Here is a 21,763-nt window from a genome sequence, read left to right as displayed (position 1 = left end):
CACGTTAGTATCACAGAGGTCCAGCCTTTCCCTCCTGCCCATGCAGCCAAAAATCTCATCTCACATCTAGATTGTTCAAACCTCCTCCTTTCTGGCTTTGCTTACTGCAGCCCTGCTTCCCTCAAGTTTACTCAGAAGGCTGCTGCTAAGATCATCTTTCTGGCTTGTGGGTCTGAGCTTGCCAGCCCCTGAGTCCCCTCACCTTCCCATCAAACGTGAGCTTGTTGGCCAAGATCCTCCAAGGTATTTAGGCATCTAACCACCACTGAAATCAGTGGAAGTTAGATTCTAGGGCCCAGATATCTTCAAGGCTCTGGGCCCCTGTCTTTACCCATAAGGCCCCTCTCAGCTTAGCGCTCCCCTGCGACCTAGATACTCTAGTAACCTAGCATGACACTGACCTCGACCTTCACTCCACCTGCATTCTCAACCTTTCCCACTCACCATCAGTTTCTCCCTTACATAGCTCTGTGCTTTCTCCCATGCTGCAGCCCCTTACACATGGGATAAAATCCATCTGCCACTATCTCATTCTCCTCCAAATCCCTCCTTACGTTTGCCTTCTCCATGACACCTACAGAACCCTGCCTGTACAGCTACCCAGCGGTCAAGTGGTGAGAGGCCCTCTTCCCCTTCCTTCCCCTATCCTCATTCCCCCATCTCACCCCCTGCCCCCGAAGTACAGAATCGCTTCCCCATTACCACACATCATTAACAATTCTCCCTGGCACTGTTTGCATGTGTGTTCTGTCCCCATCCCCTCTTCTTAGCATGGGAGCTTATTGAGGCATTGGCTGACTGTGCACCCACAGCACAGGGGTGCAAACTTCCCCTCCCAGATTGTCATCAAACTAGGGCAGCCCCGGGGCAGGAGTCCCACAAGGGCCTGTGGAGGTCTTGGGCAGAGCCATTCCAGTGAGGGTACTGTGAGGTCTGTAGACAGGGGCCCCTAGAGTGTTTGTGTGTGTCTTTAGTAGGGAAGAAGTCTTGGCCATAGACCACCAATGTGGGGTTTGTGGAGGCCCCCTTGTGAAGTTGGTGTGGTCTATGCCATGTAAGTGCAACAGGGGACTTGGACCCAGCCCCCAGGATTCGTGCCCCCTAGATGGCCATGGGACTTGGACATAGCCCCCCTGCCCCAGCGTGGGGTCCCTGCCCCCTAGGTGCGGTAGGGTCCTTGGACACCCCCAGCCCAGTGCGAGTCTGTTCCAGGTGCGGAGGCAGCCCTGGGCACAGCCCCCACCGTGAGGTTGTTAGTAGGGTGGGGTTCCGCACACTCTCCGCCTCCTATCCACGTGTCTTCTTCTCCGCGGAGTCCTTCCTCGTTGCCCAAGACTACAGCCCCCGGCGTGCAGCGCGCCGCCGCCGCAGGGGGCTCCGGGGCCGAAGGCAGGGCCGCGCGGGGCCCGCTGGGACTTGTAGTTCGCCGAGCTGAGACACCGGCTGCCGCCCGCGCCCCAGCGAACTCCACCCCCCAGCAGGCCCCGCGGCGGCGGTCACGTGGCCGGGGGCGGCGCACGGTGGTGGAGGCGGCGGCGGCGGCGGCGGCAGCGCTGGGGCTGCGGGAGGGAGGTGGCTGCGCCGTGCGGGCTGTTGTTGTTGCGCTGCCCGTGGCTCCCGCTCCGCGCCCCGCCCGGCTCGGCTCGGCTCGGCTCGCAGCGCCCGGAGGCCCGGCAGCATGAGCGACAACGATGACATCGAGGTGGAGAGCGACGTGAGTGGCGCCCCCTGCCCCCCTGCGGCCCGGCCCGTGTCAGGCCCGGCCCGGCCCGGCTCGGCGCGGGCAGCGGCGCTGACAGTAACGCGTGTGTTTCTCTATCTCTCTCTTATTGCAGGAAGAGCAGCCGAGGTTTCAGTCTGCGGTACGTGCCTGCCTTTCCTTGCTTACCGCCCGGCCCCGCCCGGCACGGCCCGGCCCGGCCCGGGCAGCCAGGCCGCGCCGGTGTGAGCGCTAGGGTGGGGGTCGGGGGGGCAGGCCGGGTGCGCGGGGGCCGGATCTCGGGGCCCCGACCCAGCTGGCGCTAGCTCCAAGTTCATGTGATCCGAGACGGGCATGTACTGTGAGCTATCGGGGTTGGGATCCAGGCTCGGGCACTCGACGCAGGCTCAGAGATCCAGGCTGGGAGGTGTGTATGGAGGATCTGGGGCTGGGATCTAGGGCAGGGCGAGCCAGGCTGCGAGGTGTGTATAGGGGAGCCAGGTTCAAGGGAGCCAGGCTGGAAGGTGCGTATGGAGGATCTAGGGCAAGGTGAGCCAGGCTGGAAGGTGCGTATGGAGGATCTAGGGCAAGGTGAGCCAGGCTGGAAGGTGCGTATGGAGGATCTAGGGCAAGGTGAGCCAGGCTGGAAGGTGCGTATGGAGGATTTGGGGCTGGGATCTAGGGCAGGGCGAGCCAGGCTCAGGGGAGCCAGGCTGGGAGGTGTGTATAGGGGAATCTAGAGCTGAGATCTAGGTCAGGGAAGGGTCAGCCAGGCGCATGTGCTCCAGGGGTGGAGTGGGATTGGAAGGATCATCTATAGTGGGGTGGGAATCTAGATCAGGCATGTTGGGCATGGATTGGGAAGGGGGATCTAGATCAGGGAGGTGTAGAGTGGTGGCTGGAAGAGGCATCTGTAGCAGGCGTATGTGGAATGGGAATCTAGGATGGGGTGGAAAGGAGGATATAGACCCAGTGTGTTTGGGGGGAGGTCAGTGTGTGAGATGGGGATTTAGATGAGAGGAGCGGGGTGGAGGGGGCATCTCTAGGGTGAGTATGAGAACCAGGTGGGATCAAGATCAAGCCTGAGTGGGGGGGTTGTGGAGAGGAATCTAGACCTGGCATGCTAGGTTGGGGTGTGTGTGTGGAGGGGAATCTAGGCTGGGCATGTGTGAAGGAGGATTTGGAGGGGAATCTAGACTGAGCGTGTATGGTGGGATCGGGATCAAGGCCAGGTGTGCATGGATTGGAGGGGAATCTACATAGTGTGTGTATATGGAGGAGATTGTGGCTAGACATGGCAGTAATGGTGGTGGGGATCTAGGCCAGGTTTGGGGGTGTGTGTGGAGGATCTAGGCTAGGCATATATGTGGATGAGGGATCTAGGCCAGCCAGGCATGTGGGAGTGGGATCTAGGCCCGTTGGGCTTGGTTTCATGTATGTGGGGGGATCTAGGCTGGCTGAGTGTATGTGGGGGGATCTAGGCTGGACATGTGTGTGTGGGAAATTGGGGAGAATCTAGGCCAGGCACATGCATGTGGAGAGGTTCTAGGCTGGGGGTGTGTGGGATCTAGGCCAGGGTGTGAGGAATTGGAGGGTGGACCTAGAACTGGCATGTGTGGCTGGGGACGTAGGCTGGGGGTGTGTGGGGAGAGTTGGGCTGTGTCGGCTCATTGTGTGTAGGGTTGTGAGTGTGAGGTAGGGTTGTGAGTGTGAGGAAAGGTGCAGGGGGATCTAGGCCATGGATGGGAAGGGTGGGTGGTGTAGACTGGTTGGGGTGGGGGGAAGATGTGGGGGACACACAGCATGAGCTGTGTTGGTTTGGGAGAGGGGCCCCCGTCTCTATGGAGGAGTAGCTTTGAGTGTGACGGAATTACTGGGCTGAGATCCCAGGCCTGGCAGGTGGTGGTATACTGAGCACATAGGAGAGAACCCCTTCCTTGGTGGGGGGGCAGCTGGGGACACTGCAGCCTGCCCAGGGCTCGGGTCAGGGATTGAAGGTGTAACTGCTGTGGTTCTGTGACCTCCCATAAGGCAATTGTCTTGTTTGGGAATGGCTGCTTGGAGGCAGTGGTTCTGTGTTAATGGTTTGAGTACAACCAAGGTGGGGTTGTGGTACAGACCCCTCCCACCCTGCCCCCCATCCCTGCACTGCCTCCAGAGGATTGAATGAGTACTGAGTGGGAAGTTGTCGTCTTTGGGGTGGTTAATGTGAATGGGTGACACTGAAAACATAACACTCTGTCTTGGGGTCCTGGCTGGCTCTTTGAAAAATCCCTGTGCGTTTGGTTGGGGTGGCCCTTAGTCTCCCCAGCTGCGTTGCTGTCTGAGGTACCACCTCTGCATGGAGCAGCAGCCTTTTCCAGTCAGGTTTCCAGCGGTTTCTAGACTGTAAGATCTGGATTGCGAGGGGCAGATAGAGGGGATTTAGCTCGGGTTGTCAGATTACTAAACCAAGTGGGTTCGTGATCACCAGTTAGCAGTTGCCTTTGGTTGCCTGTCTGGTTAGTGGAGCATCAGCAGTGCCAAGGGGTTATCCGTCCGATTCTTTGGTTTGTCTTGAAATTCGTTGTCTGCCTAGATGGTGCCATGCGCCGGTGTTTTATAGTTAGAGATCCCATATTGTTCTCGTGTCCCTCAGTGGGACTCCTAAGGATGTTTATCCCTGTACCAGGCCTTGCCTAGACCAGTAAGATTGCAATAAATCAGTTGCTCCCTGAATCCTTTGGGGAATGGTGCATGTGGGTGAACCATGTCCCTAGGCTGTGTAAAAGGACACTCCTAGATTGCTGTTGGGCCATATATCTCTGTTCACTCCTGGATTATCAAATTGAATCTTGCTCACTGGCTTGAAATCCCAGGTTTGTGTGCTCTGCTCTTCAGGAGGGAAAGGGCCATCCCACCAAATTGAGGCAACTTCTAACTGTGTTTGGCCTGGAAGGCCCTTGCCGATGGATATGGTTTCACAACCAGATTTTCCTGTTTTAAAAAAACATTTCTCACCCCTCTTGCTGTGCGAAAGACCCACCCGAACAGGGCAAACAGCTGTCAAATGCCCAAAGAAAAGAAACTGAAAGTCTAGGATGCTTTCCTCTAGCCTTTCAGTTTTCATACTGTTCTGTGTTTCTGGTAACAACTATAAGTAAACATGGCTCAAACGGAAGTGGTCACTGCTTTTTTTTAAAAAGAAAAGGAGGACTTGTGGCACCTTAGAGACTAACCAATTTATTTGAGCATGAGCTTTCGTGAGCTACATGCTCAAATAAATTGGTTAGTCTCTAAGGTGCCACAAGTACTCCTTTTCTTTTTGCAAAGACAGACTAACACGGCTGTTACTCTGAAACCTGCTTTTTTTTAAGAAGCAGGAAGGATTTCAGGTCTCAGCCAGAGGGTGGCAGTGTAGAAAGAGCTACTACCGGGTAGGCCTAAAAGTTGAAGCCATGATTTGCGTGGCCATGTTTATGAATCTCTCCGAATTGCAGTGAAAACTTTTTTGGCTGTAAAACTTTCTCTGCAGCGGTTGTACCCTCAACTCGCTCGCCTCCTGCTAGTGTGGGAGAAGCAGGCCAGGAAACATTCTGCCTGTTTGCGCTGTCTAGATGGAGTAAAATGCTCCACAGTAAGCAGCAAATATGCCAACAGTAAATTAGCTTTTACGGCTTAGAGCCCAGTTGGCAACTTGTAGCTTCTAAATGCCTCTAAACTCAGTGCTGGCTCCGGACAACTTGCTATGAGTTGCTAGGATGAGACGTGTGGGATGGGTTTTTTATTTTTTTTTTTTTAGATAAAGGCTTCCTTAAATAAGTCTTGGGAGCAAATGACTTTGGGAGTCCCTTTGTCTTCCCTTGCCAGCTGGTGGAAGAAACCCTGGGAGCGTGAGCTTGGCTTGTGTAGGGTTGTTGGCCTGGAGAAGCATGGTCTCCTGTCGAGCTGTGCATGGTTCTTTCGACCCCCTTGCTGGTAGTTCTTGAGCCTTGTGAAATGATCTGTTTGTGTGAAAGTACAGCTTACTCAGGAGAGGGGCTGGGAAGCCGTGGTACATTGCAGTTCAAGCTGCTAGAGCAAATAGCTGCTCCTGTTTGGCCTAGCACAAATGATCCATGATGTACTGTGCCTAGTGTCATAGTCACTGAGAAATTGTTCCTTAAAAGCACCCATTTGGTTCGTGTGGGGCTGGCTATGGAAAGTGACAATTCCAAGGAAGATTTTTAAAAGCAGCCCCTAAAGGGCCTCCTTGTGGCATCTGCTCCAACTGGGTAAAGCCCAGGATCAGGCCCTGGCTTGCCCAGCTCAGACTGGTGCAGGGTGTCTCCTGGCAGGCTCTGTTTTGCTCTCCCACATCTTTGGCTGGTTTGCAGAGTAGCAGCTTCCAGGGTGCCCAGTTGGAGGCTTCTCTGTGTCGCAAGCAGGAGACACCTCAGCGCAAGCAGGAGACACCTCAGCGCGTGTCCCCAGTGGGCAGCTCCATTCCTCAAGGGCCTGGGGGCCAGCGGCTTGGCGTTCTGAGCTAATGCGATTGCGTTGCTGGCTAATCGAGAATGTTGACTAAGTGTCTGGTCTGGCTCGTGTCCTCAGGTGACCTGGAAGGAGGCAGCTTTGTTTTTATTCCCACCAGGTGTCATTAGATGACTTGACCTGGCTTTACTCTTCCCCTCCGTTAAGGGTTCAGCTGCTTCGCAGGCAGGCCGGCTCCCCCATACTGGGCAGTGTTGGGCAGTGCCTTCTGTTGCCCGTGGGGGTGATTGGAGCTTGGAGCGCTCTGTCTGTTCCCGCTGGAGGGGGTGGAAAGCATGTGCTGGCAGAGGCCAGGTGGGCCGTACAAAGATTCCAGAGGCTGCTGCGTCCACTGCCCGCCCTCTCTGCTGGGGTTCTGGCTGCGCATGGCATGCGGGCCGTGAGCCTGGCTGTTCTGAGATTTGCTCTCCTCACTGTCGAAGGATGTCTAGGTAGAGCCCTGCTTTTCCAGTGATTGTGACTCCTAAAGACAGAGCAGAGCCCAGGGCCATCCAGCCATGTGTCTGAGCCAGGGTTTGAATGGTGGGGGTGAGGTGCCAGGGGTTTGGTATTTTCCTTCCTCTTGCAAGCGTGTGCCCCAAGGCCCGGCTGTGCAGGTGCTGGCAGTCCGCACCAAGGCACCTCAGGGCCGGCCGAAGCTGAGATCCTCTGCAGCACCTGCCAGCCCGGGAAGGGCGCTAGGAAGCACTGATGGAGAGTCACATGGCAGCAGGCCATGCTGGCCGATGAATGGGGCAGTGTTGTCACATGGGCCCTCGCTTGGCACTGGGCATGGCTTGTGCCAAGTGGAGCTGTAGGGATAAGAGCCAGTCTTGCATCCTCTCCATCAGCGGGTTGTGGCAGAGCCCGATGCTGCTTTCACTTCGCTCTTGTCTGGGCTCAGGGCTCGCTGCTCCCACTCTGCAATTATCCACGGCGTGGATGATGCTGGTTGCTGGGCCATCCCCATGTCTCGGTTGCTGCAGGTGACAGCCCTTGTATGGGGGGGATTTTTGTTCTGCTGGTACCCCCGTCCCAGCAAGCTTCCCTGCTGCAAGCTCAGCAGCCTTCTAGCTCTGGGTCTGCACCCGTCAGCCAACACGACTGCCTGCCTCGTCAAGCCAGCTCCCAGGGCTGGCTGGGAACCAAGCCAGATGGAAAACCAGTGCTTCTGCTGAATGGTCAATGGCCGTATTCTTCTCCAGCCATTCACTCCTGGTGCTGCTCAGCGGCGGAGACTGAGTGTGCGGCAGCGGCTGCCCGCGGCTTTGCGTCTGCCTAGTTCTCCCGGCTCTGCCTTTGTACGGCCCCGGCTCCCAGGACTGGAACGTCCAGCCTGGCTGTGTTCACCCAGGCACTGGACAGAGGCTCTGCTTTGGTTGGGGAGAAGCTCCCAGCACAGCTGCCTCTTTGTGCTGCTGCCAGGGCTGGTAGGGGGTGAGCTGAGCGAGTGCCCGGGGAGTGGGGGAGCCCAAAATGACTGAATTTGACTTATCGTAGGCTGCAGCTGCTTGCCAGCATCAGGGAGGCTGGGGAAAGTGATCTGCATACAAATAGCCCAGCTTGGAGGGAGCACACGGCCTCCCGCATGCCAGTCAAGGGACCAGTTCAGCCTGGGTCTCCAACACGGCTCTCTGCAGATGGCCAAGGGGCGGGCCTGGCCCCGGGAAGGCAGGAGGGATTAGCAGTACCTTTGTGCCTGACAGGCTGCTGTTGGGGCCAACTCCTTGTAAGACAGAGCGCCTGCGTGCCGTACTGAAACCCCTGGCGGTGGATGACTAGGGGGCAGCTGGCCCCTGCGTTTCCCCTGCCCACAGGAACAGCCCAGGGTAGGTGTGGCACTGTGCCTTCTCCGTGAACAGCTGGCACGGAGAGCTCTAGTCAAAGGCCTTGTGAAGAGCAGAAGCTGGCCAGTTGCTGGTCCCCCAGGGAGCTGATGGCAGGGTGTCTGCCTGCCTGTGCTGGGAGGAGGGGAGGGAATGTGGTTTTCAGGCCCCAGGCTTGAGAGCTCAGATCTTTGCTAAGTGGATCCAGCACGCGATGGCATTGCCCAGCCTGTAGGTTGGGGCACGCTGTGTCCCCGATGCCCTGCTGGTAACGCCTGGCAGCTGGGGCCCTGGCGCAGTCATGCCGGTGAATGGGAAGGCTGCCTGGGCTGCAGGACCAGGTGGCATTTGGGCCTGGTAAGAGTGCTGCATATGTGTCTCCTAGCCCCCGTCTGTGCCAGCTCGCCTCCAGGAACTACCTCCCCCAAGCCCGTGTCGACGTGTTGGCAGCATGCATCACCTGCTCTCCGTCCCGTACCTGAGTCAGTCAGCACAGGAAGGTGACCGGAACCTGTGGGCACTTGAGGCTGCCAGAGAAATGGGTTCTGAGGGAAAACTGTGCCCACGCCAGCATGGCACCTGGCATCCCATTCGGAGGCCAGACGCGATGATCTCATGGTCCCATCTGCCCCTGGTTTTTAAGGGACCTGCCGGCATGGCGATGCCTGTTGCGCGCAGGTTGTGAGGAGTGGTTGGGGTTTGAGGTGACGGAGGAGGAAGCTGGGTGGTCGCAGAGCCTCCTGCAGCCCCTCCAGCATGGGCAGAGGTGGGAGGACAGAATGGGACTCTCTCCAGCCCCGGAGGTTCCCAGCTGAGTCTGATTCTTCACCCTTGACCCCTCGGGTATCTGGTGCTGAAGCTCCGTGTGCAGGCCGGACCTGTTGCTGGGGCTGACGTCTCTGTTGGCACCTGGCCCTTCCCGGGGGACGCCGCCTAGGCGTGTGATCTACGCTGGCTGTTAGTCAGTTGCTGAATGATCCTGGTTGGTTGTGAGCGTGGGGGCGGGGCCGGCCTGAGCGTGGGGGCGGGGCCTCTTCCTGCCTGGACGGCAGCTCTTCCTCCAGCTACTGTGGCCGCTGCCGCCGCTGCTCTTCTTCCTCCCTCTCTTTCTTTGCATCCAGCAGGGCCGCACTCCAGAGACCGCTGTCCCCCGAGCGCAGCGCCATCCCCTCTGGGCCAGGCTGAAGGTCCCTAACACCCCATCTCTGTGTCCTTTCCTTGCAGGCGGACAAGAGGGCGCACCACAACGCGCTGGAGCGCAAGCGCAGGGACCACATCAAAGACAGCTTCCACAGTCTGCGGGACTCCGTCCCGTCCCTCCAGGGAGAGAAGGTGAGTTTACTGAGAGAGCTAGCCCCCGGCCTGGCCCGGCTTCCTCCTGCACACGCTCTGCCGGCCACCCTGCAGCCCGGGCTTAGAGACAGGGGCCAGGAGTGACCCAGTGAGACCCACCCCGCGTGAGTGCCGCTGGGGGCTGAGATCCAGTGCAGGGAGGCCCCTGGGGTGTTTTCTGTGCTGGGTGCCTCAGTACCAGGGATGGGGGGGGCATCTGAGGAGATGTGATGGCCGCTGACACATCGGGGATCAAACCAGGGCCCTCCAGAGCTGGAAGCCTGAGCTGCTCCTGCTTGAGCTAAGAGACCAGGGCGCCTGGGCTGGCGGCTGTCAAGGCTGGTATCCTCAGTGGACCAGCACAGAGGGGCCCCGGCGCACCAGTGGGTATCCCAGACGAGGTAGGGGAGCAGAGCCAGACTCCGGAGGAAAGGTGCAGAGGTGGGCGGGGTAGGTTGATCTGAGGGAGAAACGGTACAATGGTGTTGCTAGGAGAGCTGCATTGTTGCCTAGATCCCGTGGTCTGAGGGGTCGGGGAGGGATGAGCGCTGCCTGTCCTGCCATGCCCTCCCAGCCGGCAGTGCAGCGTGTCTGTCGGCAGAGCACCCTGCTGTCCTCCAGAGCTGCTGGTCTGTCCCTTTTGGGCCCAGAATTTCCTCCTCCGCCAGCCCGCAGCCATGGCTGTGCCCTGCTGGGCTGGTGCTCATCCAACACCTCGCTGGGGCAGGCTGCGGGCAGGGCTTGCTTCTCCTGCTGTCCACACGTGGTCTCCCCACCACATGGAGACTTGGCCTGGCACTGGGACTGTCCCGGCACAGCTTCATGCCCAAACACTTCAAGTCTCCCAACTCGTTCACAAGTCAGCCTGCCTTCCCCTGGCGGGGACCTGGCGCCAGGCTGTGGCCTTCCTGGTGGCAGCCTTGGGTGTCTGGGTTGTACAGCCCAGGAGACAGCGGCAAAGGTGCCCGCCCTGGAGACTGGGAGCCTTGATGTAGGCAGGCGTCTTCTGGCCTGCTGTGGGCAAGCCTTGCGCCCAGGGCAGCGGCCGCCTGGGCAGGGCCCCATCTCTCGTGAGACGTCTTAGTGCTGGACATGTAATGACGGGGCTTCCCTAAGGCCGGCTGTGCGGCCTCCAGCCTCGGGCAGGCAGCTGGTGACACTGGGTCAGCGGGCAGTGTCATGCCGCCCTGAGAATGGCCGGGGCGCAGAACTGCTTCGGGTTTGGACCTGCCGTACAGCATCCTGCTCCCTTGCTATGGCGCCATCCTGTTCCCCCCCAGACCTGCCCAGGACACCGCCTGCCTCTGCCCTGGTCTCTGGCACCCAGTTCTTCTGGCCTCCTGTTGCTCTGGGTCGGCTGGCAGGGGAGAGCTGGGGGCTCCTGGGAGGAGGCCCCGTGGATTGGAAAAGCCAGGCTCTTGACTGCCGACCTACCTTCTGGTCTGTGTTGTTTCAAAGGGAGTTGGCACCAGCACCAAGCTAGGAGGCTAAGGAGAGTCGTGGGTCCTTTCAGACTGTGGGTGGAGCTAGCTGTTCGTCAGAGCTCTGTGGAAAGAATGAGGAAGCACAGACCCGGCTCTTTGGAAAGGCCAGAGCTATTTGGAGGCTCCAGGCCAAGCACATGTCCTGCTAGGCAGCATTCCTGGGTGCAGTCAGGTCAATGATGCTGTATCGCAGCCCTGACCAGACCCACCCTTCCTCATTCAGGCTTGGCTGAGAACGGGGGCCTGCAGTTGGCTCCTGAGTCCTTACCTGGGCCCTGATTTGTGGCACTGCTCCTCACAGCCTCTTGCTTAGCACAGCAAGTCAGGCCACTCGCTGGGCTGCTGAAATCTGGAGGTAGGAACCCCGTGGGAGGCCCCCACTTTTGGAAATCTCAGCGGGGGAGTTGCCGGGGTGATGCTGTCTCAGCAGAGAGAGGTGTTGAGCGTTACTCCTCCATGCAGAGCTCAGATTTGGAATTCCCTACTGCGTTTTCAAGCGATCCAACAAGAGAACCCCATCCTGTGTAACTGTAATATGTTCACCTGGGTCATCGGCTGTGAAAACAAGGGATTATAATAGGAAAGGTCAGTCAACCTGAACGCAGGGGTTTCTCCTGCTCCCCCTGGAAGCAGAGTAATCCCGTCATATGCTGCCACCTCTGGAGGCCCAGCGACGTGTCAGGAAGTGCAGCACACTGTCTTGGGGAGCAGGCTGGGATCAGCCAGGCCATGGTGCGGGAGTGCCCCTAGCTCGGGTGCAAAATGCCCAGGGGGCATTGAGTGCGTCCCCTGGGTGGAGAGGAGGCCTCCGCAAGCCCCACACTGTCCTCACTTGGCTCCACTTCAGGCGGGCTGGGGATAGCCTTTCCGGCCTCCCATCTGAGGGCTGCCATGGCCAGATCCTCCTTAGCTTCTGAGCAGCGCTGAGCTCGGCTCGGTGTGTGGCGGTGAGCTGCTGGGACACCCATGTGCAGCCTGTGGAGATGGGCCAGGCTTAGTGCAATGCCTCACTCTCCTCCAGCCTGCCTGTTGGACAGCGGCTGAGGCCAGCCTGGGCCTGTCCCCCCATCCCTGCAGCAGCAGTGAATGGAGCTGGGCTTCAGGCAGTGGGTGGGCCCCAGCAAAGCTGCTTCTAGCCTCAGACGCTGTGAGTGACCCCATGCAGGCTGCATAATCTGTGCCTCAGTTTGCCAGCTGTCAAAGGGGCTGTGGGTCCCAGGCATGTGGCTCAGTGTTGTCAGGCACTCTGCCATGCCAGCGACCCTCTGGTGCAGCTTGAACAGTAACTAGGGCCAGGGGGCTGCCCCTTGGACAGGGATCACTACCTCCCCCGCTGGGCACTGTCCCTCCTGGGCACCAAGTAAGGCTGATTGGGTGATGAACAACTGCATTGCAGCATGTGCCAGAAGGGCAGAGTTAAGGTGATGCTGGCAGCCTTAATCCCATCACAGCTGGCCGGGGCAGCTGACTTTGAAGTTGTACCATTCCTCTAATGGTGCCTTTGGGGAGAACCTCCTAGGGTTTTGGGAAAGAAAAATGAGGAAACAAGTATTGCCACCTAGTGCATCTGGGCTGCAGCACAATGCTCTATACCGGGCCCTCATTCCAGCCTGTATTACCAGTGTGGGAGCCACACTCGTAGCTACCGCTGCACGCACCGTCTCTGCCAGGGTCTAGTTGGCTTCCCGAGCAATGCCAGCCAATAGGCTTACTGCTCCACACCAGGGCAGGTGCACAGAGCACCCCTCCTGCCGCAGGGCCAGGGCCCAGCCGACGCAAGCGGAGACATCATCACTGTGTTGTGCACACCCAAGGCAGCTCCCTCCTCCCCGCCCCCAGCGATGGGCTCAGGCTCTCTGCAGCCTCAGGTAGCGTCACTGTGTCGGGCGCTCCCCCCTGCGATGGGCTTAGTCTTGCCACAGGCTCTGGCTGAGCCGCTCACACCACCCGCTCCATGCCTAGGCCTACCAAGCTGCGGGGCCTGTCCTCCTGGCGGGGAGGAGGGGCCTGGGAGCTCCCCCCCATGAACTAGGTCTTTATTTTGTTATGTTTTTTCCTACTATTGCAACAGGCATCCCGGGCCCAAATCCTCGACAAAGCCACCGAGTACATCCAGTACATGCGCCGGAAAAACCACACGCACCAGCAGGACATCGACGACCTCAAGCGCCAGAACGCGCTGCTGGAGCAGCAAGGTGAGCGGGCAGCGCCCGCGGGTCCAGGGCAGGGGCTGCTTGATGGGCTGCTGAACCAGCCTGGGCCCTGGGCATTTCGTAGTCTGCCTGCGCCCCCGCCGGACCCGCAGCGCAGAGCTGCTGGGCGGGGAAGTGCTTGTTGCCCTGGCACTGGGTTTCCCCAGTCCAAACAGCCAAGACAGCTGGGCTCTGGGGTGCCGTGGGGTGGGGGAAGAGGAGGACTTGGGGCATTGGGTGGGGAGTTGTAACCCGGTTGGGACTGGGGAGCCTGTCTGGTGGAGATTGTTGGGGGGCTTCATTGCAGAGTGAAAAGAGCTGAATAAATGGGGATCGCGCCAAGGCTGCCCAGCTCCCTGCTGGCACTGGGTGTGGGGTAGGGGGAGCTGCGCCATGTCTCGGCCCCTGCCAGCATTGTGGGTGTGGGGTGAGGGGACCTGCCCCACATCTTAGCCCTGAGTCACCTGGTGAGGGGACCTGCCCCACATCTTAGCCCTGGGCCACCTGGCTCTCTGCTGGCACTGGGTGGCAGGTCTTGGCGCCTGGCTCCCCGCTGGAGCTGAGTGGGCTCTGGAGTTCTCTGTCCTCAGGCCCGTCACCGTGCGTGGCAGGGGGTCAGGGCGCCCTGCTGGCCATGACCCTGTGTTGTGGCCTCAGCTGTGGGTGACTTCCCTCCAGCTTCCTGAGGCTGCTCAGGCCACCCTGGCCTGTGATGGGGGCTGGGCTGGCCCAGCCTTGGCAGGCAGCGATTGCAGCGGTCAGAGCCTCGGGTCTGGACACTGTCCCCTCTCCCCGCAGTCCGGGCGCTGGAGAAGGCGCGGTCGAGTGCCCAGCTGCAGGCCAACTACTCCTCGTCGGACAGCAGCCTCTACACAAACCCCAAGGGCAGCGCCATCTCCGCCTTCGACGGCGGCTCCGACTCCAGCTCGGAGTCGGAGCCGGACGAGCCTCAGAGCCGAAAGAAACTGCGCATGGAGGCCAGCTAGACGCCTGGCAGCGATGGACTGGCCCCGGCCGCCCCGGCGCCGTTAGCCCCCTGCCCGCCCGCTCTGTAAGGACTCTCCCTTCTCTAGTAGAGGCTCTCGGACTGCAGCTTTCTGCCCCGCCCCGCCCCGCCCCGCCGGTCCCGGCCCGGCAGCGTTTCCTCTGGGGGCCAGCCGGACGCACAGCCTTTGGATAGACTCTGGGCAGCGCTCGGCTCTGAGGAGACGCCCCCCGAGTCGCCCGGTCGATTTTCTACGAGTGTTTCTATTTATACTAACGCGCCCCGTGAACCTGAGCCGCTGGGGGGAGGGGCAGAGAGCAGCGGTGCCCGTCGGGCGTGCCCAGAGCCAGCCTCTCCTCGTCGTTCGGGAAGGCTCCTGCGCTCCCGGGCGGAAGCCAGGCGTCCGGCCTCCCACTGTGATGCGTGGGGGAGGTTTTTATCGAGGGTGAATGGTGATGAATTGCTATTTATTTCCTGCTCTTGGTTCAATCCGGCCCGACTCTGCCGCTGCCCCCAGGGGCCCCGGCAACAGATTTGTAAAGTAATGATCAAATTTCCTTGCGCGCGGGCGTCCCTCAGCCGCCCGCCTTTCGGATGTAAATACACCCCAAGCATTAGAGCTGGTACTAATATCGGCTGCGTGGTGCTGGCCTCGCCCCCGGGCAGCTGGGCTCCGTCCCAGCGGGACGCGAAGGGGGCACCGGGGCTAGGCCTGGCGACGGCCAGCGCGTGTGTATGTGTGTCTGTCCCTCTCTCTCCGTCCTGTCTTCTCCCTGCTCCCCCCGTCTCCGGTTCGTGGCGTTCTCTGATCTCTAGTGCACACCGTGTAGCAGGCTCCCTGGCCAGGGCCTGGCTCCCTCCAGCGGAGCTGAAGTATGTTGTACATACTGCCCAAGAAGTGTCTTGCAAGTTAAGGCTTCCCCTTTACTATGAGACTATAAATAAAAATCTTATTTTATCCTTCCTGTTGGTGGCGGCGTTTTCTTGCCGGCATCCCTGCCTCCAAGGGGGAAGGTGCTTTGCCAGGCTGCCCTCCCCACTCCTAGTAGAAAACGGCCCCGGAGCCAGGCGGCTGCTCGACCTTTTTGCGGACGTTGGGCAGGCTGAAAACACCTTTGGGTGCTGGGGTGCCCAGCTAACCCCAGCGCCAGAGGAGTGGGGGGTGATGTTTTGGCATCAGGTTGCCCCTGCCCATTGGGCTGTAGTGAATTGGGCATGGGCCACTTCTGTGGGCAGAACTCCAGAACGAGTGTGAACACCCAGCTCTTTTTCTCCATCCACCTCAAAGCAGGTCAGTAGCATTGTCCCCATTTCACCACTGGGGAGACTGAGGCATGGGGCAGGGGAAGGGACTTGCCCTATGGTGTCCGGACAGAGCTGGGAATAGAGCCCCGGTCTCCTGAGTGCCTGGCTGCTAGGCCACAAGCTGGTTGGCTCCTCTGCTGGGCACAGAGGGAGAAAAGCAGGGGTTGCAGGAATTGGGCCCTGTCTGTGGGGTGGGGCTGGTGGGAGGATGCTCAGCCCTGTTCGCTGCATCCCAGGCTGGTGACAGGAACGGCAGAACCACCAGCTTGCTTCCTTGGGTGTGGGGGTCCCAGGCATCACTAGGGCCCTTGGGCCATGGCCTTAGCTCCCCTGGGCCATGCTCACCCAGCTGCCAGGCCATGCAACCAGCTTGGTGTAGGGTGGGAGGGGCAGCAATGTGGGGCTGGGAGTCACAGCGGGGCAAGGGAAGAGTGAGAACCACTGATGAGGGGCTAGCCCTGGGAGGGCACCACGGCCAGTGCCCATGGTGCTGGGAGGGCAGGGCTAGGGGGGAGGTGCCCCCTGCCCAATGCACCCCCACCCCCACCACTTCTGTCCTCTCAACCCTGCCCGGAGCGCAGTCAAGGCAGCACCGGTGGAATGGGGCCTCTGCTAACAGTCCAGCAGGTAGCTGCTGTGGGGGGGTTATTCACCGAAGCCGCCATGCTGCAGCAAGGCATGGGCGGAGAGGGCCTCCCCTGGGGCAGGGGCAGCGACTGATAGCTCCATGTGGGGCCTTAGCACCAGCAATATGCAGAGTCCTGGGGCCGGGGGTGCCCCCTCTTCCATGCTGCCTCCTGGCTGCCACAGGGTCTTCGTACCACCCACCTCGACTGCCAGGCAGACTGAGCCGGCCCTTCCACCTCAGGCCCTTCCCTTTCCCGGCGGGACCCTCCACCAGCACAAGGGGCCCCTCCGCCCACAGTCACCGCTCCTGCCCCACGCTGGGCAAGGAGGCAGCCCCATCCCTCACCCACAGCGAGGCTACAGTCAGGGCAACAGCAGGGGAGGAGGGGCACGCAGCACCCCTCGGCACCCACCACGGGGGAGGGGAGGGAGATTCCTGGACCTGAGAGGGGCCCTAGGAGCACATGCAGTGACAGTGGTGGGGGTGAGTGTGCTGCTGGGGGGTGCTGGAAAAGTGGGGCTCCTCCCCCAGAGCTCACTGCTGCTGGCAGGGAAAGGGCTGGGGGAGTCCTCCTCTCTGGCCCTGGTCCCAGAGCAGCCTGCCTGCACCCCAAACTCACCCCCAGCCTTGCCCCACCCCAGAGCCCACACCCCCAGCCAGAGCTTTCACCCCACCACTGCACCCTCAACTCTCTACCTGAGCCCTGAGCCCCTCCAGCACCCCAAATACCTTATTCCCAGTCCCAGCCAGAGCCCTGAGCCTCCCCAACACCACAAACCCTTCATCTCCAGCCCCAGCCAGAGCCTTCATCCCCCTGAACTCCAACCCTCTACCATGGCCCTGAGCCCCTACCACACCCCAAACACCTTATCTCCAGTCCCAGCCAGCGCCCTCATCCCCCCCACACCCCAACCCTCTGCCCCAGCCCCAGCCCTCACCCTAAGCCCTTCCCACACCCCAAACCCCTCATTCCCAGCCCCAGACAAAGCCCTTAGCCCCTACACCCCTACTCTTGTCCTGAGCCCCTCCCATCCCCCTCAGCCCTGCACCCCCTCCCATCCCCAAACTCCCTCCCAAAGCCTGCACCCCAATCTCCTGCCCCAGCCTAGGGCCTGCACCCCGACCTCCTCCCCCACCCAAACTCCCTCCCAGAGCCGTGGGGGGGTGGAGTTTGGCAGGGGTGGATTCTGGGCACCACCAAAATTTCTACAAACCTGCCACCCCTGGGGTGTCTATGGGTGTTAGATGCTGCAATACCACTGTGGCGCTGGGTCCAGGGGCAGAACCTAGCCCTTCTCCTTGGCTAGGGGCACTAACCTACCCCCCCACCTCGCTTCCTGGAAGCCATCTGCTGCTTCATGCAGAGGCAGTCGGCCTCTGCTATGGCTGAACTGCTGCTCTTCTAAACAAGGAACCCTGGCCCTTGCCCCAGGAGCTCATCAGAGCCCCTGTTCAGCACCACTGCCCTGCCCTGCCCTGCTGCGACACGCAGCCCGCTGCTGTGCTCATGGGAAGCATGGCGGCGTGGCCCCTGTGGCTGCAGGGCTCCATCTTGCGCTGAAGACCTGAGCTACTGGGCCCGAGAGCTAAAGCCACACAGACTTGAGTGCCCAGTGCCCCCTTGGGCATGAGACCCCCCACCCCTACCACTTCCCCTTCACCCTACAGCCAACGCTAGGCCCTCAGCACCTATCCTTCTGCCCACAGCTGGGTGCCAAGCTGCCTCAATCCTGGTGCCACCAACCTGCTCTGTCCCTGAGCCCCAGGGATGCCCCATCTTAGGTGTTGCCCCATCATGCTGGTCCACCCCTAGCCTGCAGCAGTGCCAGGATTTGGCCCCTCTCGCCACAGAGCCAGGATGCCGTGGACAGGCCAGCTGAGCCATGGGTTGGCTTGGTGCACCCTTCCCCAGAGACGACAAGGCAGCAAGAAAAGGTTTAATAACCATGTTGGCAGAATCACCCCGCAAGACCTGGGGAGGGAGGCTCATCTGCAGGGGAAAGGGGCTGCTGCCCATTTCAGTCCTGTCCCCTTACTAGCCTCCCGCTGGGTTTCCTGTTCCATGCAGGGCACCCAGCAGCAGGGATTCAGCTGCCCAGAGAATTGCAGACCACTGGAGCAACCACCTCTGATCTGCCCCTCGTCCCAGTGCCAAATCAAGGTTCAGCCCATATCATGCAAGCAGGCCCTGTGGCACCAGCCTCCCTCTCTTCCCCCGGTGTTCATTGTGAACAGGCCCCATGCCTGCTCCCAGGTAGTGCCATGGGGCAGGGCTGGGCCTGCATGGGCCAAGCTGGAGGGCAGCAGCTCAAGCTGATTTAGTGTGGTGCTAAGGAAACCCCCAGGGGCTCAGTTCTGGTTTATTGAGGCTAAAACGTTCACAGCCCGTTATTTCAGAACAGCATTGCTCCTGGCAGGAAGGTTAGTGGGGCCCGGGGCCCTCGTGTGCCTACAGCGGAGGGCCTGGCGCGGCTATTTTTGGTCTGGCTACTGCCTTGAGCTCGCACCGGCCGGAGGGGGGAGCACCCTGTCCGCCCCGCTCTCAAACCCCAAGGTTCGCCCCAGGGGGTTGGTTCCGTGCTGCGCTCCAACTGCGGGCAGAGCACGTCTGTACAGCATCTGCAAAGAGCTGCCCCGTCTAGTCTCCGGCGGGTGCTGTCATCTCCTCTGCCGCCGGCATGCCGGGGACGGGCTGCCGCAGGAAGTGCATGACGGCCTGCACCACTCTGTCGGGGGAGATGTTGTACACGGGGTGTGTCGGTTGCTGCGAGAGGAAACACACCCGAGTTAACAATGGCGACGGGGGGCCGGGCCAGGCGAGCAGCTCTCGTGGCCTGGGCACAAAGGGCACCCAGGCGGGGGAGGAAGCGTGGGGCAGAAGCACCGGGGATGCTGTTTTGCATCCCACGTCCTCGGCATTATTCTGGGGCAGGTCTCCGGCCTGCGTTATCCTGGAGATCAGATGAGACTATCACAACGGGCCCTTCGTGGAATCTATGAAACAATTTTGTACCAGCTGTGGCCCTTTAAGAAGAGGAGGAGGAGGAAGGTTGTCTCTGCGGCCCACAGAGGCCATGGGAATCAGCCTGGCTGCGAGCCAGAGTCAGGGCTGGGGGTGCCTGGGAAAAGGTGGGGGCCGTGAGTGCTGGTGGCTCCCGCTGACCCAGCCTCCATCAGCAGGCCCCTCCTAAGGAGTCAGGCATCCCATCCTCCTGCGCTCAGATGCCTGGTGCTGAGGTGCCAGACCCCAGCGCAAGGGCTGGAATCCGCGCCCCCATGTGGGCCATGAACGCAGAGTGCGCCTTGCGAGGTGTGATGCTGGGGAACGCCAGGCCAGCCCCAGACACCCAACGCTTCAGGGGCCATCTCAGGCCGGTGGCCCAGGCGCTCCCTCAGGGACAGCACTCGCAGCACGAGGGCCATTTGCAGGGCGGGAGGCAGGCTGAGCGGATCCCCTTACCAGGCGATTCTCAGGGACTCCCAGCACCACCTCGTGGAGCAGGTCTCCGCTGCCGAAGTGCTGGGCTATCGACAGCCCGCTCAGGCAGTAGCAGGTGTGGTAAAAATCCCGTGACCTGCAGTCAAGCAGGGACATGTTTGGTCAGACGCCCCCCCACATGGCCCAAAGCAGCCCCCAGCACCACCCCTGCAAGCCCCAATGAGCTGCTCGATGCTGCAGCCTTCTCTTAACCCCTTCAGTGCTGTCCTGGGCCACACTGGCTCTTGGGGATGCACCGGCCACGGAGCTCCAGGCAGCCGACATGCTCAGCAGGTGCCGGGACCTCCTCACGGGTACTCACTTGCCTGGCTTGTCCAGCAGCCCCCCAGCAGGGCACTGGCAGCATAGGAGGATGTACTCTTGCAGCGCCTGCTGGTCGAACATCCAGTGCGTCATGCTGAGGGCAGGGTCGCCTGGGGAGGGAGCACAGGCCGCGGGGGGCAGTTAGGGAAAGCTGAGGGACAGTCCCCCATTTCTAGCGCCGGACAAGGCCACGGCACCGCCCCCGGCCTGCAGACACTGTCCAACTCCCCCACCTTTGAGAGCCAGCGTAGCACCCCCCCCCATGCCGGACAGGACGGGGTGCGGCCACGGGACAAGGAGAGTGAGACTGTCCCAGTCCCAGAGTGGGGGAACCATTGTACCCGTGCCAGGGCTGGCCAGAGTGACCGTCAGTGGCCTCTCTCACACAGGAAAATACGTTTGCTTTGCGGGCTAGCAGGGTCTTACACAGGGATCTCATGAAGCTGGCCCTGCCCCCAGATCCCCCTGCACTATGAGGTCACAGCTAACAGAGTCCCGGGTGCCCAGGGGGAGGCCCTCCAAGCACAGGGAGCCAGGAGGAGGCCTGGCTGTGGGGACCACGGGAGGCACCACCGCCAGGGGAACGGTTTGGGGGGCTTCAAGAATAATGGCTGCTCCAAATCACGCCCCTCCTGCTGGCAGGCAATGAGGAGCAAAGAGTCACGGGGAGCTGGGCACCTAACTCCCATAGGAGCTTCTGAACCGTTCCCCCTACATGCCCACCTGGAGTGACCTCGCACTCCTTTCCGCGTCAACACTAAGCCTCCCTCCTGGCCCTGCCAGGCGGCATAACCCAGAACCCGCCTCACTCTCCCCTCGCACCGCTACCATGCTTGCAGGCCTTGCTGAGCCTGCTGCCCCTCTCTGACAACACCCCAATGATCCTGCCGAGGGGGCGGGGGAAGGGGCACAGAGATGTTAAAGATCTCGCCCAGTGTCACCCAGGAAGACAGTGGCGGAGGCAAGGCTGTGGCCCAGGATCCCCGCTCCCCAGCCCCGACCAGCATGCCACAGCTGCGCAGAAATATTTGTAAATAAGAGAACGTAGCCCAGGCCGACGCCAGGAACAACCAGCACTTCCTTCGTATTGCCAGTCATCGGCATGTTTGATTAGCACACTCCCATGTTTTATGCCAAGGTCATTCATGAAAACGTTATATGAGACTGGGCCCAAGACTGACCCCTGAGGAACTGTACTGGTAACCTCCCTCCAGCCTGACAGTTCACCTTTCAGTGTGACCCACTGTAATCTCCCCTTTAACCAGCTCCTTACTCACCTTTCAGTTCTTGTATTAATCCCCAGCTTCTCCAAATTAAATAATAATTGTCCATGCAGGACTGTATCAAATGCCTGACTGAAACCAGGTAGATTAGACCCATGGCATTTCCTTTGTCTAAAAACCAGTTCTCTTCTCAAAGAAAGGTCACATTGGTCTGGTATGATCTGCCCTTTGTAAAACCATGTCGTATTTTATCCCAATTACCGTTCACCTCTATGTCCTTAACTACTTTCTCCTTCAAAATTTGTGTTTAAGACCTTGCACACAATGGAGGTTAAACTAACAGGCCTGTAGTTTCCCAGATCACATTTTTTTCTGTTCTTAAATCTAGGTACTATATTAGCAATTCTCCAGTCACAGGATATGACCCCCAAGCATACAGATCCATTAAAAATCCTTGCTATTTGGCTTGCAAGTTCATAGGCCAGTTCTTTTAATATTCTTAGATGGCAATTATCCAGACCCCCTGATTTAGTCACATTAAACGGTTTGAGTTTGACTTCCACTTTGGATGTGGTAATTTCTACTTCCATATCCTCATTTCCACTAGCAACCCTGCCACTACCCCATAGCTCTTCATTACCCTTATTAAAACCTGTGACAAAGTATTCATTTAAGTATCAGGCCATGCCTAGATTATCTTTAATCTCCAGCCCATCCTCAGTGTTTAGCGGTCCCACATCTTCTTTCCTTGTTTGCTTTATATGGCTGGAGAACCTTTTACTATCGGTTTTAATTT

General features: G+C 59.8%; 2 protein-coding genes across 5 annotated transcripts in view; one reads left to right on the top strand and one right to left on the bottom strand.

Annotated features, from left to right (window-relative positions):
• The first annotated feature begins 1,520 nt into the window (after positions 1-1,520).
• On the top strand, positions 1,521-14,972 carry MAX (MYC associated factor X). 4 transcript variants are annotated; one of them, XM_084631890.1, is made up of 5 exons: positions 1,521-1,714; positions 1,836-1,862; positions 9,241-9,348; positions 12,904-13,027; positions 13,823-14,972. In XM_084631890.1, exons 1-5 carry the CDS (start codon positions 1,679-1,681, stop codon positions 14,008-14,010), a joined length of 483 nt encoding a protein of 160 aa, XP_084488016.1. In that variant the 5' UTR covers positions 1,521-1,678; the 3' UTR covers positions 14,011-14,972. The 4 variants fall into 4 exon arrangements, with proteins under 4 accessions (XP_084488016.1, XP_084488015.1, XP_084488018.1 ...); XM_084631889.1 differs by having other exon boundaries at positions 12,898-13,027; XM_084631892.1 differs by lacking the exon at positions 1,836-1,862.
• Positions 14,973-18,290: 3,318 nt separating this feature from the next.
• Positions 18,291-21,763, bottom strand: part of LOC311522923 (protein farnesyltransferase subunit beta-like) — a 32,295-nt gene continuing 28,822 nt past the window's right edge. The window contains exons 10-12 of the mRNA XM_084632509.1: positions 19,743-19,854; positions 19,403-19,517; positions 18,291-18,706 (exon numbers count right to left, since the gene is read on the bottom strand). Of these exons, the coding sequence (XP_084488635.1) occupies positions 18,581-18,706; positions 19,403-19,517; positions 19,743-19,854 (353 nt within the window). The 3' untranslated portion in view covers positions 18,291-18,580. The remainder of the gene's footprint in view (positions 18,707-19,402; positions 19,518-19,742; positions 19,855-21,763) is intronic.

This window comes from Lepidochelys olivacea (assembly GCF_965140295.1).
Source record: "Lepidochelys olivacea isolate rLepOli2 genome assembly, chromosome: 6".
NCBI lineage: Eukaryota > Metazoa > Chordata > Testudines > Cheloniidae > Lepidochelys > Lepidochelys olivacea.
The sequence above is the reverse complement of the archived record's forward strand: the minus strand, read 5'-3'. Positions and strand labels throughout refer to the sequence as shown.